Source organism: Dendrobates tinctorius, unplaced genomic scaffold, assembly GCF_039654945.1.
Source record: "Dendrobates tinctorius isolate UK_male_01 unplaced genomic scaffold, ASM3965494v1 ptg000046l, whole genome shotgun sequence".
NCBI lineage: Eukaryota > Metazoa > Chordata > Amphibia > Anura > Dendrobatidae > Dendrobates > Dendrobates tinctorius.
In genome coordinates, this window is record NW_027361714.1 from 21,632,238 (window position 1) to 21,653,676 (window position 21,439).

Genomic DNA, 21,439 nt, shown 5'->3' on the forward strand with positions numbered 1-21,439 from the left:
GGCACTACAATGGGAGCTAGGCTGCTATGGTATCTTTATAGAATATTTCTTTCCCTCTCTGTTTCTTTCTCTCTGTTCTTTCTTTCTCTCTGCTCTTTCTCTCAAATCTTTTTTTTCTCTCTCTCTGTTCTTTCTTTCTTTCTCTCTCTCTGTTCTTTCCTTCTCTTTCTTTCCTTCTCTTTCTTTCTCTCTGTATGTTCTTTCTTTCTTTCCCATCTTTCTTTCTTTCCCCTCTTTCTTTCCTTCCCCTCTTTCTTTCTCTCTCTGTTCTCTCTTTCCCCTCTTTCTTTCTCTCTGTTATTTCCCCTCTTTCTTTTTCTCTCTACCTCTCTGTTCTTTCTTTATTTCCCCTCCTTCTTTTTCTCTCTCTCATTGTTCTTTTTTCTGTCCACTCCTTCTCTCTCTGTTCTTTCTTTCTCCATTCTTTCTTTCTTTCTTTCCCCTCTTTGTTTCTCTCTCCCTCTGTTCTTTTTTCCCCCTCTTTCTTTCTCTCTCTGTACTTTTTTCTGTCCACTTTCTTTCTATCTGTTCTTTCTTTCCCCGCTTTCATTCTCTCTCTGTTGTTCTCTCTTTGCCCTCTTTCTTTCTCTTTCTCTCTGTTCTTTTCTTTCTCTTTCTCTCTCTATTCTTTCTTTCTCTCTCTCTGTTCTTTCTTTCTCTCTCTGTTCTTCCTTTCTTTCTCTCTGTTCTTCCTTTCTTTCTCTCTTTCTTTCTCTGTTCTTTCTTTTTCTCTTTCTGTTCTCTCTCTCTGTTCTTTCTTTCTCTCTCTGTTCTTTCTTTCATACATACACTACTAATCAATAGCCTCCTTCACATGAACGTGTTTTGCCACAGACTGAGTGTCCGTGTGGATCACATGCGTGACGCATGATGTCAGTTTGGACATAAAACGGCCACCCGAAATACATGGCAACTTTGGCCCCAATCGATTCCCCTGATGAGCTATAACAAAACGCGTCGGGAGAAGGGGTATTGTATTCACGATTCATGGGGATGGAAGCATACCTGATTAAAATCCCACAATTGGTGAAACCATTCCATTTGCATACATGCTATGAGATTTCTGTGTCATGATAATTACCTCAAACAAAAGAATGAGGTGTGCAATGGAGTAATGAGGTTATATGATTATATTTGTTAAATACAATACCTCGACTGAGGTGATATGCTTTTATATGCTAAATACAATACCTCGACTGACACAAATGAAGCATTATGATGTCATGAATTTTTGTGCATTTACTAATTTGAATAGAGCCTGCAGTAAACATATACAGTGGGGAAAAAAAGTATTTAGCCAGTCAGCAATAGTGCAAGTTCCACCACTTAAAAAGATGAGAGGCGTCTGTAATTTACATCATAGGTAGACCTCAACTCTGGGAGACAAAATGAGAAAAAAAAATCCAGAAAATCACATTGTCTGTTTTTTTTTCCATTTTATTTGCATATTATGGTGGAAAATAAGTATTTGGTCAGAAACAAAATGTCATCTCAATACTTTGTGATATATCCTTTGTTGGCAATGACAGAGGTCAAACGTTTTCTGTAAGTCTTCACAAGGTTGCCACACACTGTTGTTGGTATGGTATGTTGGCCCATTCCAACATGCAGATCTCCTCTAGACCAGTGATGTTTTTGGCTTTTCGCTTGGCAACACGGACTTTAAACTCCCTCCAAAGGTTTTCTATAGGGTTGAGATCTGGAGGCTGGCTAGGCCACTCCAGGACCTTGAAATGCTTCTTACGAAGCCACTCCTTCGTTGCCCTGGCGGTGTGCTTTGGATTATTGTCATGTTGAAAGACCCAGCCACGTTTCATCTTCAATGCCCTTGCTGATGGAAGGAGGTTTGCACTCAAAATCTCACGATACATGGCCCCATTCATTCTTTCATGTACCCGGATCAGTCATCCTGGCCCCTTTGCAGAGAAACAGCCCCAAAGCATGATGTTTCCACCACCATGCTTTACAGTAGGTATGGTGTTTGATGGATGCAACTCAGTATTCTTTTTCCTCCAAACACGACAAGTTGTGTTTCTACCAAACAGTTCCAGTTTGGTTTCATCAGACCATAGGACATTCTCCCAAAACTCCTCTGGATCATCCAAATGCTCTCTAGCAAACTTCAGACGGGCCCGGACATGTACAGGCTTAAGCAGTGGGACACGTCTGGCACTGCAGGATCTGAGTCCATGGTGGCGTAGTGTGTTACTTATGGTAGGCCTTGTTACATTGGTCCCAGCTCTCTGCAGTTCATTCACTAGGTCCCCCCGCGTGGTTCTGGGATTTTTGCTCACCATTCTTGTGATCATTCTGACCCCACGGGGTGGGATTTTGCGTGGAGCACCAGATCGAGGGAGATTATCAGTGGTCTTGTATGTCTTCCATTTTCTAATTATTGCCCCCACAGTTGATTTCTTCACTCCAAGCTGGTTGGCTATTGCAGATTCAGTCTTCCCAGCCTGGTGCAGGGCTACAATTTTGTTTCTGGTGTCCTTTGACAGCTCTTTGGTCTTCACCATAGTGGAGTTTGGAGTCAGACTGTTTGAGGGTGTGCACAGGTGTCTTTTTATACTGATAACAAGTTTAAACAGGTGCCATTACTACAGGTAATGAGTGGAGGAAAGAGGAGACTCTTAAAGAAGAAGTTACAGGTCTGTGAGAGCCAGAAATCTTGATTGCTTGTTTCTCACCAAATACTTATTTTCCACCATAATATGTAAATAAAATGAAAAAAAAACAGACAATGTGATTTTCTAGATTTTTTTTTCTCAGTTTGTCTCCCATAGTTGAGGTCTACCTATGATGTAAATTACAGACGCCTCTCATCTTTTTAAGTGGTGGAACTTGCACTATTGCTGACTGACTAAATACTTTTTTTCCCCACTGTAACTGGGGATTATTGAGTGTACAAATCCACTAATGTGTGTCAGTGTATAAGCAAGGGTTTTGCCACATTAGGGTGTGGATACACCCATATATGCTTTATAAAATATCATGAGATTAATTTATAAACACATGCTGGATCAGAGTACGGATCAGCAGGCATCTTGTTTTTTAGACGTTCATTCTCATTGGATATCACTGACTGAAGGCCTGGTGGGCAAACTGCAATAGTTGGTATTAGGGTATAACTGTTTTTTTAGGCAATGCCTGTTCATTTATACCCAATGCTTGAAGGCAGCTACTCTACACAGGGTCATGTATATAGTGTCTGTTAGAGAAATATATGATTAAAAGACACTTTCAATCAAGGAATAGTTGATTATCATTGTATATACCAGTTTTTCTTGTTTTTTGTTATCTACTTGAGCACCTTGCACTTTTCTAGATTTTATATTTGTTAAATAAAAGTTATATTTTATCCCTATCCATTTGCTGTTACACATATTAAGAGGAGTGGATATACCTGTGCTATTTGTCTTTCTTTCTCTCTCTCTGTTCTTTCTTTCTCTCTCTGTTCTTCCTTTCTTTCTCTGTTCTTTCGTTCTTTCTCTGTTCTTTTTTTCTCTCTTTATGTTCTTTCTTTCTCTCTCTCTGTTCTTTCTTTCATACGTACACTACTAATCAATAGCCTCCTTCACATGAACGTGTTTTGCCACAGATTGAGTGTCCGTGTGGATCACATGCCTGTCCGTGTGATCCACATGGAAACAAGTCCGTTTTTGTCCGGCACCCCCGATGTCACACGGCATGAATCGTGGTATGTGTTAAAGGGGGGGCCCACTGAAACTCTTTCGCCCGGGGCCCTCAAAAACCTGGAGCCCTGCTAATACTAACTACTATACAACAAAGTGGAAAACAGAAGAGATATGCAGCATGTACTTGCAATGATGATAAAAACACCCAAGTGCCTGCCTTTCACTCTCATTCCTATTAAATCTCTCGCTACTAAATCCTCACCTAATCAAACAACTAATCTTCACAATCTTCATCTCTTAAAAGAGATTTTTGGAATGAGTAACGCTCACTATAAGCTCCTACCACTCTCCCTATGCTCAAACTATGCTCTTCCTACACTGTTTCTGGAAGCAATGTGCGCAAGATGGTGCAGGAAGCCTTTAAATATCCCCTATGACACTGGAAGGCTAGCCAACCACAGTAATGCAACACCAAAGATGGCGCCAGCATTACTGTTATTGGCAAGCCAGCCCAACATGTTCATTTGCTGCAAATAAAGCATCAAACATGCTGGGTGACTCAAATATACCGAGGTGAATACCTAATTACTCGCAGCGTAACAAATAGCCCAAATACCGTACTATTTGTGTGGGTAGCAAATAGTGCCGAATCTATTCGCTCATTAATAATTATAATGTCAAAAATGCTTTGCATAAATTGCAAAGCAGGACAGAAATTAAGAAGAGGGTCAACCATAGACCCGTGAGAGGCAACAATTGGCAGGCTTCATTAAAATACTGAATATTACAAACACTTTATGTGCTACTGTCATCTGGTAGTGTGAAAAAGTGTGGGCTAATCCAGGCTTTGTTCATATTATGAGAGTGAGCCTGTCTGCATTCTCTGTTGATGGGCAAAAGTACCTGTCTGTTATGACCCCCCCAACGGCACAAAAAACCCACTCAGACAAGACGCTAGTGGCAGGGAAGCACAACACCTCCAAAGTATAGAGGAACAGCTCATGCAAGGTGTTCAGTTTTTGGGACCCAATAGTTGAAAGTCACAGAGGGATTAGGGAGTATGCTGGTTTAGATGGCCAGGTATTGCTTGACCATCTTTAAAAACTTTTCCCTCCTTGTCAAAAATACCTGGTCATCAGGCCCTGGGTGCTGAGCTAATGTCATGAAATTGGCACATGCCTTTGACAGTGTACCTCAGCTTCTGCTGTGTCTCCATAGCTTTTCCTCCTTGATTGGGCAAGGAAGCTTGCCCCTGCCACTAACATTGTCTGATAAGAATTTTTTCAACATATTTTCCACAATGGCCTTCTGGTGTAATACTATTTTAGGAGTCATGTCCACATCAGAAAAAAGAGATGCAAAGGTCTTCTTGTAGCGTGGGTCTAGCAGGGTGAATAACCAGTACTCTTTTTTGGCCAAGATGACTGTAACGTGGGAGTCAAGGGAAAGGCAGTGGTACATAAAATCGACAATATGTGCCAAGCTCCATACAGCTAACACTTCCCTGCCTCCACCATGATGACTACTCTCCATCTCCTCCTCTTCCTCCCTCTTTCTTACTCCTCATTCCCATTCTCAGCCCATCCAAGTGTGAGAGACAGGGTGAAGGTTGTGCGACTACTTGCCTTTGTTGCACTAACCACCAGCTCCTGCTCCTCCTCTTTCTTCTACTCAGCATCCACCTCCTCATGGTTACCTAATCCGCACTGTGCATATAAGATGAGGCTGGGCTGGCTATAATCTCTCTGTGCTATGTCTTCCTCCATCCCCACCTGGTCTGCATGCAAAGCTTCATGTTTTATTGTGAGCAGCGACTGTTTAAGTAGGCACAGAAGAGGGATAGTTACACTGATTATGGCATCATTGTCGCTCACCATCTTTGTGGAATTCTGAAAGTCAGACATCCATGCCAACTCTTCATTTGTTATGTGTGGAGGCTGACCAGAATATTGATGGGCATGGTTGGAGCTGGTACTCAACCAGTGGCCTTTTCTGCTCACAAAGCCTTACCAGTATGTGCAGTGTGGATTTCAAGCACCTGGTGATGTCGCACACCAGTCGTTGAGCTGGCATTTGCATGCACTGCTGCAGCACTGTCAGAGCATAGGCAGTGGCAGCTGACATAGCATACCTTGTCGAAGCTCTGGAAAATCTGAGTAGGTTTTCAGAAACCACTGAACTACCAATTTGAGCATATGTGCCAAGCATGGTGCGTGTGTGAGCTTGCCACGCTTCAGAGCCACCACCAGGTTATGCTCATTATCACCCAAGACATGCTTGGTTGGAGGTTCAGTAGAAAAAAACAGAAAAACCACAGATCTATCTATTCTGTTATTCTTTTAAGTAACTCTTCCAAGGTGTGTGGTCTGTCCCCTAGACAAATTAGCTTCAGCAGAGTCCGTTGCTGAATTGCTGAGCCAGTGCTGCAGAGTTTCCAGCTGATGTGGATGATGTGCTCTGAGAAGCACAATGGAGATGGAGGAGGAGGAGCAAGAGAGGTGCAGGAGCTTCTGTAGTAGGTGGAGGAAACCCTGATAGAAATAGGGCCTTCAATCCTCCGTGTAGGGAGCACATTATCTGTGTGAGGTTGTGACTTACCCCAGCCTCCACAATGTTCAGCCTGTGTTCCATCAGAGAAATGTCTTGCCCCTGGCCACAAGCACTTGTCCACATGTCGTTCATTAAGTAGACAATGTCAGTAAGTCACTATTCACGGATAAGCCATGTGGCTATGTAGTCAAAAGGTCCAAGGTCAAAAGCCACGAGAGTACATCATAGACAGAGTGGTGAGGCAAAGACATAGTCATGAAACAGTCCGGGTTAATATTCCAAAAAGGTAGTGGATCACGACAAAAGAGCTAGGCAAACAGATGGTCAAGACAAATCCTATTTTGGACAGCAAAACTTAGAACACCAGAAAAGCAGCACAGAGCAAGCACACACCTCATGAGCAAAGCTACAAATGGCAGCAATCAAATGAAGAGAGATAGTTAAATACCCAGGTATTTACTCTGGAAAAGAGACACAAGGATGAAGGCCAGTCACACCCTGGTCCTCATTGGATGGCTAAACTGTCACTCCAAACACTGACAGCTTAACACGCTCAAGCATCCGATTGGACGGCTGAGCTGTCCATCACTATACTGACAGCTTAGCACACCACATTCCTAGATTCGACTGCAAAATTATAATTTACTGTGCCCAGTCACTACAATAGGAAGAATCATGACAGTTGGCAAAAAGGTGCATGAGCCTTCTACTCATGTGGAATGTGCTACATCACGCTCTTTATGGTATGAGTATTGTGGTAGATCGGCTCACTCAGCTGCTCATAGAGGTAGACACAGGAATGCGGTCTCTATAAATTTTCATCTGGTTTATTTAGGTATAGTATAAAATAGGGCAAGGTTTGCAGCATAAACATGGCCTTTCTGGCCTATCAGGAAAACAAAGCAAAAAAAATGGCACAGTCTGTCTTACTGTGGGGATCTGCGCACTCAGGAAGCAAACATTGGAAAAAAGGTCCAACTTTTTTGCTTTATCTTCACATACAGCTCTAGAGTTCATATCTCCAAGCACACCCAACATCAAATAACTCAAAAGGCTGACTATTTACCTCCTAAGGGCTGAGTCAGACAGTTGTATAACTTGTGTGAGAATCGCATCGCACTGCACGGACTGACCCAGCACTTCTCCTCACCTGAGCAAGTCAGCATGATGGATTTCTATGCAGCAATCAAGCTCAGGTCAGGAGAGCTGACAGCTAATACGAGGTTTACAATGCGATTATCGCTGAAGAAATATGGCAGTCTGTCTCTGCCCTAAACCACACTTTAGGTTGGAGATATGGTGATCAGCCTCCCACCCACTCTACAGCTGTTCACTAAACCTAGTCCTTAACATGGCTAATTAACACCTCTCAGCAAATAGTGTGCTGGCACATTTTTATAGGTTCAGAAGCTAACAACCTCAGTAATACATATCTCCCCTCCAGTGCTTTGCCAGTGACTTTGTCACAGTATGCTAACAAAGCAGAATTATTTCTAGAGGTATATTTCATCTTACATAGTCCAGAGAAGATTGTTCAGTTCTGTGCACAATGCATGTTATGGTTAATGCAAATTCAGCAGATATTTTCCACCATATATCTCAGTGCAAATCAGTGCTGTGGATTCAACACCGATTTTACTGCTGCTAAACTTCTAGTTGAAAATCACTGGCATTTCCGCAATAGAATAAGTAAGTAGCAGGTTTCAAAATCTGAGTTAATCTAATGTTTCATTACTTTTATTCCTTGTACTGTAGCATTCTGTTTTTTTTTGGGGGGGGGGTTCATTGATGTTTTAGCAAAAATGACAGGAAAGTAATTTTTGAAAAAAAATTACAAAACAAACAGCAATTCTCTGTGACTGACTGCTTAGATGAATTGCTGGTTTTTGTTAATTCTGCCTCCCAAAAATTGTAATAAAAGCTGATCAAAAAATGTCATGTGCCCAAAAATGGTGCCAGTAAAAATGTCAACTCATCCCGCAAAAAATAAGACCTCACATGACTCTGTGGACCAAAATATGGAAAAATTATAGCTCTCAAAATGTGATGATGCAAAAACTAGTTTTGCAATAAAAAGCATCTTTCAGCATGTGACAGCTGCCAAACATAAAAAAAACTGCTATAAATAGTAAATCATACCCCCATTTACACCCCCTTAGCTAGGGAAAAATTTTAAAACAAAAAATATATATTTATTTCCATTTTCCCATTAGGGTTAGGGCTAGGGTTAGGGTTAGGGGTGTGTTATGGTTAGGTTTGTTGTTAGGGTTATGGTTAGGGTTGGGATTAGGGTTAGGGGTGTGTTGGGGTTAGGGTTGGAGTGAGAAATAAGGGGTTTTCACTGTTTAGGCACATCAGGGGCTCTCCAAGCGCGACATGGCGTCTGATCTCAATTCCAGCCAATTGTGCGTTGAAAAAGTCAAATGGTGCTCCTTCCCTTCTGAGCTCTGCCATGCGCCAAAACATATGGGGTATCAGCATACTCAGGACAAATTGCACAATAACTCTTGGGGTCCAATTTCTTCTGTTACCCTTGTGAAAATAAAAAATTGGGGGCGAAAATATCATTTTTGTGGAAAAAATATTTTTTAATTGTACGGCTGTACGTTATAAACTTCTGCGAAGCCCTTGGGGGTTCCAAGTGCTCGCCCCATATCAAGATAAGTTCCTTGAGGGGTCTAGTTTCCAAAATGGGGTCACTTGGGGGGTTTCCACTGTTTAGGCACATCAGGGGCTCTCCAAACGCAACATGGCATCCGATCTCATTTTCAGCCAATTTTGCGTTGAAAAAGTCAAACGGCGCTCCTTCCCTTCCGAGCTCTGCCATGCGCCCAATCAGTGGTTTACCCCTACATATGGGGTATCACCGTACTCAGGACAAATTGCACAATAACTTTTTTGGTCCAATTTCTCCTGTTACCATTGGGAAAATAAAAAAATTTGGACCTGAAATAATTTTTTTGTGAAAAAAAGTTAAATGTTCATTTTTTTTTAAACATTCAAAAAATTCCTGTGAAGCACCTGTCGGGTTAATAAACTTCTTGAATGTGGTTTTGAGCACCTTGAGGGGTGCAGTTTTAGAATGGAGTCACTTTTGGGTATTTTCTATCATATTGACCCCTCAAAGTGACTTCAAATGTGATGCAGTCCCTAAAAAAATGGCATTGTAAAAATGAGAAATTGCTGGTCAAATTTTAACCCTTATAACTTCATAACAAAATAAAATTTTGGTTACAAAATTGTGCTGATGCAAAGTAAACATGTGGGAAATGTTTCTTATTAGGTAGTTTGTGTGACATATCTCTGTGATTTAAGGGCATGAAAATTCAAAGTTGGAAAATTGCTAAATTTTCACCGAATTTTCGTTTTTTTTTCACATAAACACAAGTCATATCAAAGAAATTTTGCAACTATCATGAAGTACTATATGTCACGAGAAAATCTTGTCAGAATTACTGGGATCCATGGAAGCATTCCTGAGTTATTACCTCATAAAGAGACAGTGGTCAGAATTGTAAAAATTGGCCCGGTCATTAACATGCAAACCACCCTTGGGGTAGAGGGGTTAAAAAAAATGTTCCTGTGCTGAGATAATCTTATAAATGTGTCCCTGCTGTGTACTGTGTAATGGCTGTGACTGACTGCAGGAAGATGGTTTGATCATACCACATCTCCTGGGCAGGGGAGATAAAAAGATTATACAGACATTGCTTCATGGGGTAAAAGCTGATTATTTCTGTGAGGTAAAACATTTCACTGCCTGTTTTTTAACAAAGCTTTTCATCACAGAAAGCAGCTGCTGTAACCCCAAGCTGTAATGTCTGTATCCTCTCTTTTCCTTGCCCCTGCCCAGGAGCTGTGGTATGATTAGACCATGTCCCAGCACAGTCAGACACAGCCATTACACAGTACACAGCAGGAGCACATTTATAAGATTATCTCAGCACAGGAACATTTTATTTAAACACATCCAATTGTGGAGCTTATTTTTATTCCAAGTTTTATTAATGGAAATGTACTTTATTTGTGGGAAAACTCCTTTCAGTCTTGACCCTTTCCAGTTGCAGTTTGTCTTATACACCTTCCCAGGTCCAGAACAAAATCTCTACCTCTGCTCCCAGTGTACACAATTGTCTGCAGCACTGATTTGGCGCCCCTGAGGGTTCAGTCGCCACAGAGGTACTGCACCTCCTCCTGAGGTGTGGTACCCCACCATTCAGGTAAGGTGGAGACACCTGACCACACTCCAACACCTGCATCCCACACAACATAGTAGTGTAGCAAAGCACCCTTTGGTGGCTCCCTGCTTTGAACACGAAGTGTGCTGGGAGGCGGGTGGAGTTTGGTCTGCACTAAAAGAGCGGGAAGAGGTTAGGAGTGAGTCAGTTGGTCACAGGAGTCTGTGAAAGGAGATCACCGGAGTGGGATTGAGGAAGGAAGTGCTGCAGCCGACCTCAGTGACCTGGGTCTGCTGACACAGGAAAGGAACATTGATAGAAAGCCTGACTCTCCATAAGAAGGAAAGGATTAGTACGGAATGTGAGGAGAAGAAGAGAACTAAGGATTAGGGTTAGAGGAGAACCCTTCCCAAGTTCTAAGCGCAAGGTCAGGATCCGGTCCCCGAGGTTGTATGGATACTAATGGTCCTGCAGCAGACACCGGAGGAATAGAAGTTGTCACCACTTTATTCCCACACAAGACTTGGGGGAACAACAGCAACGTGAGTGAGCCGGGACTAGGTAGTAAGGAGTCCCCGAAGCAGGCTACAGCTGTCTTCCGTACAAGTAGAGTTCATAGGAACATCTGACAGGAGGAACTCCAGTGTAACTCAGTACTGTGAGTACTTCACTAAAGGCGCAATAAGGAAGACGTTCAGAAAAGGCACATGTTGGCGGAGTGTTGGAAAGGAGTACTTCATCTTGCCTGGAAGTTGGCTGAGCTCCTGACCCGGGGGATGTGGCACGGATGCGGGCTCTTGTACCACAACAGACTGTGAGTAAAGCTTTAGAACTACATGCCCTGGTGTACTCCACTTATTCCTGCGTCAACCTGCTCGGCACGGCTAGATCCCCCTGCGCCTGACACTACACCATCTACGTGTCACTTCACCTACTCTGCCCTGGGACTACAGCCCTGCCTGTTTAACCCCTTTTACATGGGCGCCCAGGGCCACGGACCGGGTCACTGCTGCTGTGACAATCCCCTCTGAGAGACCGGCCCGGTACCGAGTACCCTACAGCCCTGGGAGGGCGACCCACTGACATCATATGGACAGTGCTGCAGCCAATAAATGAGCTCAGCAGCTCCAAGCAGTTCCTGCCGTCAACTTTGACAGCAGTGCTATTGAGTTCTATCAGGACTGCAGACAATAACAGACGATGGGAGCAGCAGTGGAGACTCGAAGTTGGACCTAAGGAGCGTGAGAAAGGAACAATTTTTTTTCAAATAAACTACAGCTGAGAGAGTAGTTTTATGAAACCTGAAACATGTTTAGGAGTTAGTTCTTATTTGACTGCCACTATAGTCCCTCTCATGTACACTGTTATAAAAAAGTATTTGCACCCTAATATTTTTCACACAGAATATTTTCTTATCTTACATATCAGGTTCCATCTCCTTGCAGCATTGTTAAAAAAAAAAAAATTAAAATGGGATGAATTTTCACTTTCTGCATCAATTCAGCTACATCTGAACATATTAGGTCAAAATACACAGTGAAATAAAGGGCAACCTGGGACAACTTAACCATTTTGCATCATTGACAACAAAAAAAATTTCAAGATGCATACTTTATTTTCAAAGTTGTTATAATTCTGCTTATTTTTTTCAAACGTTTTTCTATTGAAATTGTATGATTTAGAAGGAAATGTCATAGAATTATGGTATGGAATTCACAGGATTGATGGACGTGTTGATGATATGTAAATGATAAAAAAAAATGGAAACAAAACTTTTGAATCATCTCAGTTTATTCAGTATCAAGTATGAGTCCCATCTGTAGAAATGCACACACTTACACACCTTGACATAAAAAACATAAGGTTATTAACTATCATTTATTATTTTAAAGCACTGACAATTCCAGCTGTATGTATGAAAAAGAGGTTACATACATAACATATATATAAAAATTTTAAGTAAACAGGCTGTCAGACACGTACAGAGGGAAAGAGAACCCTTTCCTCATGGGCTAAACTCTACAGGATATTGGGGAGACAATTAGTTAGGGGGGTGGCAGTGGCTGTTGTGGTAGTGAGGTAGCAGCGGGGTTAAGGCAAGGATGTAAGTGTCTTTGAATAGATGAGATATCAGGTTCCAAATGCTGAGCACCATCGAACATGTTGAGGCACTGAGTTCCAGAGGATGGGGATACGCAGGAGGAATCTTGTGAGGACCGAAGGTTACGTGTGGGGAGGTACTGGGAGATTAGTTTGGAGATGTATGGTAAAGATAAATCATGGACAGCCTTGTAAGTCATTGTTAGCAGTTTAAGCTGGATTTGCTGTGAGATTGGAAGCCAGTGAAGGGATCTGCAGAGCAGAGAAGCAGAGGAGTATAAAGGGGAGAGATGAATTAATCAGCCAGAAGAGTTAAGGACAGACTGGAAAGGTGTGAGTGTGTTCACTGGGGGAGGGTCACAGAGGAGGATTTTGCAGTAGTCAAGGCAAGAAATGATGGGAGCATGTACTAACATTTTGGTAGAGTGGGTTGTGGAATGGATGGATTCTGGGAATATTTTTGAGTTGGAAGCGGCAGGAGGTGGTAAGGGCTAGCATATGAGGTTTAAAGAACAGAGTGAAATCAAGATTTATTAATGATTGTTTGCAGGGCTGTCACCAGGAATTTCAGGGCTCCATACTGGCAACATTTTCAGGCCCCCTTGAGACACCACCTAGGCTCCTCCCCTCAAACCTTCCACAGTCTCAACACCCACTCTAGGAATAATTCCACTTCTGCACCATGTCCTCCCCAATCACACATTAACAGTTCCCATCAAACACCATATTACATACATAGACAGCAGATTTTGTTTTGGCCAAAAGATTTTTTAAGCTGCCTCCATGACAAGGTAAACTCTTTTGGAAGAGGTCAACTCTACTGTAACCTATTAAACATTTGTTAAAATGCCCATTACTCTTTTTAGGTATGTTTTTCTTTCTTTTTTTCTTTAGGGGAATGTGTCACATACATTTTTTAAACTGACCAATAATATCACATACAGGGTCAAATGCCACCATACCATGACCAGACCACATAGTACCACCACATAGTGATAGAATAATACCACAAAAAGGTACAAATGCCATCACACCATGACCAAACCATGTATTACCACCACATAGTGACCGAATAATTCAACATACAAGGGACAAACACCGCCACACCATGACCAGACCACATATTACTACCACATAGTGACCAAATAATACAACATACAAGAAACAAATACCATCACACGGTGACCAGACCACATATTACTATCACATAGTGACCGAATAATACAATACTGATCATTAATAAAAAAAAACACAATGCTAATATTACCATAAGTGCCATTATACGCAGGAGCTCTATACATAGTATACAGTGTATAGTGTCAGTGTACAGGTAATACAGTGACTCACCAGTGACATTATGCCCAATAGCTCTGTATATAGTGTCAGTGTACAGGTAATACAGGGATCACCAGTGACATTATATACAGGACCTCTGTATATACTATATAGCATAAGTGTGCAAGTAACACATTTACTTACTAGTGACATCTCTAGCCGAAGATATTCATCAGCACTTTTCTTCATCCAGTGCAGACCGCCCTCACTTCTTCCAGCCTGGACCAGTCTTTAAAGAAAATAACACAGTTATCTAGAGCACATTCAGCAATTTTTCCCCCCACTTCTAGACTACGCCAGATGAAGAAAAAAGTGACAATGTCACCCTGTACAGTAGCAGGACTTCCCCCACTGGAAACAGTATCCTCAAAAATAAAATACATCACAGCAGTAATAATATCCTTTAATTAGACCCTACAGTAATAATCTCCTACATACTGGCATCTTCCTGTAATAAGGTCCTCTATCCTGGCCCCCATGTATCTCATTCCTGGCCCTATGAGTCTCCATCCTGCTTCCATATGTCCTCACATCATGGCTCCACATGTCTCCAACCAGCCCCTTTATGTTTTCCCATCCTGGCCCCATATGTTCTCCCATCCTGGCCATATACAGTTGTGGCCAAAAGTATTGACACCCCTGCAATTCTGTCAGATAATACTCAGTTTCTTCCTGAAAATGATTGCAAACACAAATTCTTTGGTATTATTATCTTCATTTAATTTGTCTTAAATGAAAAAACACAAAAGAGAATGAAGCAAAAAGCAAAACATTGATCATTTCACACAAAACTCCAAAAATGGGCCAGACAAAAGTATTGGCACCCTCAGCCTGATACTTGGTTGCACAACCTTTAGCCAAAATAACTGCGACCAACCGCTTCCGGCAACCATCAATGAGTTTCTTACAATGCTCTGCTGGAATTTTAGACCATTCTTCTTTGGCAAACTGCTCCTGGTCCCTGATATTTGAAGGGTTCCTTCTCCAAACTGCCATTTTTAGATCTCTCCACAGGTGTTCTATGGGATTCAGGTCTGGACTCATTGCTGGCTACCTTAGAAGTCTCCAGTGCTTTCTCTCAAACCATTTTCTAGTGCTTTTTGAAGTGTGTTTTGGGTCATTGTCCTGCTGGAAGACCCATGACCTCTGAGGGAGACCCAGCTTTCTCACACTGGGCCCTACATTATGCTGCAAAATTTGTTGGTAGTCTTCTGACTACATAATGCCATGCACACGGTCAAGCAGTCCAGTGCCAGAGTTAGCAAAGCAACCCCAAAACATCAGGGAACCTCTGCCATGTTTGACTGTAGGGACCGTGTTCTTTTCTTTGAATGCCTCTTTTTTTCTCCTGTAAACTCTATTTTAATGCCTTTGCCCAAAAAGCTCTACTTTTGTCTCATCTGACCAGAGAACATTCTTCCAAAATGTTTTAGGCTTTTTCAGGTAAGTTTTGGCAAACTCCAGCCTGGCTTTTTTATGTCTCGGGGTAAGAAGTGGGGTCTTCCTGGGTCTCCTACCATACAGTCCCTTTTCATTCAGACCCCGACGGATAGTACGGGTTGACACTGTTGTACCCTCGGACTGCAGGGAAGCTTGAACTTGTTTGGATGTTAGTCGAGGTTCTTTATCCAACATCCGCACAATCTTGCGTTGAAAGCTCTTGTCAATTTTTCTTTTCCGTCCACATCTAGGGAGGTTAGCCACAGTGCCATGGGCTTTAAACTTCTTGATGACACTGCGCACGGTAGACACAGGAACATTCAGGTCTTTGGAGATGGATTTGTAGCCTTGAGATTGCTCATGCTTCCTCACAATTTGGTTTCTCAAGTCCTCAGACAGTTCTTTGGTCTTCTTTCTTTTCTCCATGCTCAATGTGGTACACACAAGGACACAGGACAGAGGTTGAGTCAACTTTAATCCATGTCAACTGGCTGCAAGTGTGATTTAGTTATTGCCAACACCTGTTAGGTGCCACAGGTAAGTTACAGGTGCTGTTAATTACACAAATTAGAGAAGCATCACATGATTTTTCGAACAGTGCCAATACTTTTGTCCATCCTCTTTTTTATGTTTGGTGTGGAATTATATCCAATTTGGCTTTAGGACAATTCTTTTTGTGTTTTTTCATTTACGACAAATTAAATGAGGATAATAATACCAAAGAATTTGTGTTTGCAATCATTTTCAGGAAGAAACTGAGTATTATCTGACAGAATTGCAGGGGTGTCAATATTTTTGGCCTCAACTGTATGTCTCCATCCTTTCCCCTATATGTCTCCATCTTGCCTCCCCCAGATTTCCTCCCATCTTGACCCTCCATAAATCTACATCCTTCCCTCCTATATATGTACTCTCATCCAGCCCCATGTGGCTCCATCCTGCCCCCTTTATGTCTTCTCATCATGACCCCCATATATCTCAATATCTTGACCCCCTATGTCTCTATCCTGACTTCCATATATGTCCTCTCATCCAAGCCCCATATGCCTCTATCCTGTCCCCTGCCCATATATGTCATCTCATTCTGCCCCCATATGTCTCCAACCTGCCCCCATATATGTCTCTATCCTGAACCCCATATGTCTCTAACCTGCCCCCATATATGTCTCCATCCTGCCCCCCATATATCTCCCCATATTGCATATTTCAGTGCCAGGAAAAATGTTCTGCCTACCTGGCGGCAGACCAGCAGTGTCCCCATATGCCAGTAAGAGCAGTAATGCCTTGATAGCGGACTTGGCTGTCTGAGGAATGTTCTACCACCTTTAAATAAACTTGGGCAAATCCTCAAGATCTGTTGCTGGCAGTTCCCTTTGTAATTGCTGACCAATGATGTACCAGATGTGTGAGGTGGGAGAAAAGTCCTGGAGATGCTACAGGACGTTCAGGCTGCTAACAGTAGCACCAGCAACATGCATCCTGGCATTGTCGTGCTTAAAAATGGCTCCTCGTATACTTTGAGATTTCATGCCGAAAAAACAGGTACTTTAAAGGGAGTCTGTCACCCCATTTTTGGCCTATAAGCTGCGGCCACAGCCATCAGGAGCTTATCTACAGCATTCTGTAATGCTGTAGATAAGCCCCCGATGTAACCTGAAAGATAAGAAAAAAGAGTTAGATTATACTCTTCCGGACGTTCGGTCTGGTCCAATGGGTGACGCCATCCCATCCGGACTGCAGTGCGCAGGCGAGGGACCTACCTCACCTTTCCCGGCACCTGCGCACTGCAGTACTTTACTCTGCCCTTAACAGAGCAGATAAAGTATACCTGTGCAGGAGCCAAGGGAGAAGCAAGGAGGAGGACATCATCGAATGAAGATGGGAGGCACCGGACCAGACCACGACACCCACCATACCCGCCCCCGCCCCCCGGTAAGTATAATCTGACGTGTTTTTCTTATCTTTCAGGTTTCATCAGGGGCTTATCTACAGCATTACAGAATGCTGTAGATAAGCCCCTGATTGTGGTGGCCGCAGCTTATAGGGCTAAAATGGGGTGACAGATTCCCTTTAAATATGGCTTTTATGCCTCTCCAGTATGCCACAAATTGGAGATTGGTGCTTGATTACTTTATCATTTCTAGATCTTAGCTTCACCTGCTACTTCTTTGATGTGCATAACTCTGGCATGGACTTCTTGATGTTGCAATTTCAATGTTGAGGAGTGTGAGATTAAAGCACTAATGATAATTTGTTTTATATAAATGGTAATAAATGGTTGCACATCCAATTGGAAAAGTGTTTCAAGTGGGGTACCAGAAGACTCTGTCTTGGCTCCAATGTTGTTCAATATTTTTATAAGTGATCTAGATAAGGGAACTTAAGGTAAACTCATCAAATTTGCAGACGATGCGAAGCTAGGAGGGATAGCTAACACTAGAGAAGACAGAGAAAGGACTCAAATGATCTAGATAAGCTTGAACAATGAGCAGTGACTAATAGAATGGTATTTAACTGGGAGAAATGCAAGACAGTGAGAGTGAACAATGAGTGGAACAGGCTGCCACGAGAGCTGATGAGTTCTTCTTCAATGGAGGTCTTCAGACAAATTCTGGACAGACATCTGTCTGAGATGGTTAAGTGAATCCTACACTAAGCAGGGGGTTGGACACGATGACCTTTGAGGTCCCCTCCAACTCTAACATTCTATGATTCTATGACAAACAGAATAACTAGAGATATCCAGAAATCAGAAACAAATGTAGTTAGAATAATGTTAATGTTATTATCGTTAGTAGTAGTATTAGTAGAAGTATGAGTAGAAATAGTAAAAGTAGCAGAAGTAGTTGTATTGTTATATTAGTAATTTTGTTCTTGTTAATAGCAATTCTTAAACTCTTACAATTCAAAAGTTATAATAACAATTTGTGTTCTTCTTTCCTAGGTCAAAATAACAAAAGTATTTACCAGAAGTATTATGGAGCACCCCTAAATGTTGCTTCATGGAATTATTCTCTTGGATTGTAAAAAGAGGGCAGAAAGCATTTGTGTTTATGGTTCCTATTCCCTAGATGAGTTACCAAAATGAGCCTTGTTCTCTAAGTGCACAAGCGGATGGATCTCCACTGAAAGACACAGCAATCTCAAGACAGAACACTGTTTTATGGCTGGTGCTTTGGAGCCCTCTACTGGAACTCTCTCAGCTTTTCCTTCTTTTTGCACTGTTAGTTGTAGCTAGGTCTCTTTTGAGTTACAATATGATATTTGCACAGGCAGTTACTTGGTGAGGGAGAGAGTGCAAGGTGTTGTGATCAAGGACTGATCAAAATTAAAAGTGCCATAAAACCCCCTGATTTCGGGCAGTGGAACACATTAGGTTGCTTGCAGGCGGACAAAAGGGAACAATATGTGCCTGTACTTTGCCTTAACCCAGCCAAAATGTGATTGGTAGAGAAGAACACATCATGCGAGATGCCACCTGTCAGGGCTTGATGACTTCCACCTTTTCCTTCTCTGTTCTGGGCATCTGACCATCTGAATGGACATCACACTTGACCTATATCCCATTACCCTCCGCATTGACCACAACTCTTTGATAGTCCAGGAAACAAAAATGAAGAGTTGCCTTTGAGGTTATTTCATTAAAACGTTTCCATAAATCATAACATTTCTGTGACAAGATTTGCACAGGTGCTTTGTCACTATAGTAATTTATGAAGTGGGTATAAAGTGCAATGATATCTCTATATAAATATATGGCAATATAAATCCCAGGCACCACATTTGCATACCGCAATATGACCATACTTAACAAGCTTCATAATACAAAGGATAATGAACGCTATAAAGCATCAGTCATGTGATTTTGGAGCTTTGTGAACCCCTTAATGCATGAAAGCCTAGCTCCTATAGTCATGTTTCATGGCATTTGAGAAAAATTCAAGCGTTGCTGTGCAATGTATCCCCATGACCTCTCTCACCAAAAGGATTCCAACTTATGGGTTTTTACCAATATTCCATAAGAGTAGAAAGCATCAGAAAAAAAGCTGCTCTTTCATCATTGTTTTTATCTTTTGCCACTGTTGGTGTTTTCTATGTGACTCGTCTTTTACAGAATAAACATCTACAGATTTCTATAGAGGAAGACCAATTCAACATTTAGAATGAATATTTTATACCTAAGTTTGATGTAAAATACGGTGTATGAGAGTGTTTTTCCATGAGAACGCTTTCTTTTGTGAAAATTTGGAACTTTTTTGTGATGTCTGGGAATTTGTTAGTGTATTAGAATACATATTTTAACCTCTTGTAACTGTATGATTATAAAAAAACTATCTTTGAGGAAATTACTATTCCATTGTAAGATATTGATAACATATTTATTTTTATTTTATTTTTGGTCATTTGTTTTGATATAGTACGCCTGTAAGTTATTGAACGCAGTATATCTCCAGGTAGGCAACACTACAATATGAAAGGAGATGTTGTAAATTTGTTAAATTCCTTATTACGTAAATCCCAACAGGCAATAAATGTACAGTATATGGTCACAGGACGCTCCACCACTGGTACCAAAGTGTTCACTAAAGTGGGAGTCCTAAGTCATCTTTACCTTCTAACACAACCAAACGAATTAGGACTTTGAATGGTGGTCCCGGGTGCTGTCAGTCCCAGATATCCCTTCACGGATTGCACTCTGCTGGATGCAGGCAACACAGAGGAAGTCATGAATAATCCAACACAAGGGTTTAATCTTCCAATAAAAGCTTTGTGAGAAAATTGTGTGCAGAACACTACACTCCTAGCTAATGCATTTCAGACAATGAAATGCGTCAGCAGTGTAGCATGCTGCTCTCCCATTAATTGAATATGGAAATAAAGTTTGGAATTTTTAATCCATATCCTGAATTATCCTTGACTTCTAATATAAAGCTCATTACACATGATTGGCTCTATTCCTCGCTGTGCTTGTGCAGGTGATGCGGAAAAAGTTATTCAAGAGTATCTCTCTAATGATCATAAGGGTCCCAGTATTGGGGGACCCCAATGTTAATACATATATCAACTAGCCTGCCAATAGGTAATAAATGTAATTGGTGGAAAAAGTATTTGAAAGGGAAACCTGCCAAAGCACAGGTAGCATTAATCAAAGCCCGTCTGCACCGGTGCAGTCTAGTATATTTTTGTCTGAAATGCGTTTCAGAGAAAACATCATTGAAGAGCCAGTCGGGGATTATAAGAAGATACATGATTAGTCCGGTATCGCCGCTGGCCGACTTCTTCCCAGATCGCTCTAGATGATAGTCAGGTCTCTTCCATGTGTGTACATAGGTAGGCATCTGTCAATCAGCTGGAACAGTGTGGGGAGAAGTCAGCCAGGGGAACACTGGACTAGTCACATTTATACCTACAGTCCCCGACTCGATCTTCAAACTATGTTTTCTTTAAATTGCCAGAGCATTTCAGAGACATACCTGGCGACAATTGTGCATCCAGGCTCTGATTCATTGTGCCTGTGGTTTGGGCATCATCAATCCAGTTACAAATTGCAATTAAGTTCACACATTGCATGCATGCTGTAGGATTTCTTGCAGAAAGTTCTACAATTGTCCTGCACTGATGAAGACAGACAGAATAGGGCACCTGTGCTAGAACAGTCTATGGGCCCTGTGCAGTCCAATCATTCATCTTAATGCACAATTCCACCTGACATGCAGGTGTAAATGGGCCCCCTTACCTCTTGGCCTCCTGTGCAGCTGCACATTTGGAATCAATGATATTTGTTGCCTGTGTCCTGGACATATTATACTTTCCTTTTCAGATAAAGGGAGATGATTTTAGTTGCAGAAGTGTCTGAAACAAAATCTGCAGTGTGAGAAATCAAACATCTTGATCATTTCTACTAGAACCAAACCATCACCAATAACTAGAGAAGTTCTCCAGTAGCGTCATATTGAAGACCTAGAACTATAAGATGGGTCATCAATAGGACATGGTTGCGCATCAATATCCAGCACCCTCACTGTTCCGGGGCTGTTCTGCTACACCTGTGCACTGCAGCTCTGTTTCATGTTTTTATATCCTGCTGCGACCGGAGCAAATAACAGCTGATCAGTGGGGGCACCAGATGTTGGATCTCAACGATATCTGGGGCAACTGGAGAAAAACTCCAGATCTCCAGTGGGTATAGTAAGATAT

At 41.9% G+C, this 21,439-nt stretch overlaps 1 protein-coding gene across 1 annotated transcript in view; it reads left to right on the forward strand.

Moving 5' to 3' along the window:
- NKAIN2 (sodium/potassium transporting ATPase interacting 2) overlaps window positions 1–20,136 on the forward strand; it is a 1,580,095-nt gene extending 1,559,959 nt beyond the window's left edge. The window contains exon 7 of the mRNA XM_073575747.1: window positions 18,186–20,136. Within this exon, the coding sequence (XP_073431848.1) occupies window positions 18,186–18,195 (10 nt within the window). The 3' untranslated portion in view covers window positions 18,196–20,136. The remainder of the gene's footprint in view (window positions 1–18,185) is intronic.
- The last annotated feature ends 1,303 nt before the right edge of the window (window positions 20,137–21,439 follow it).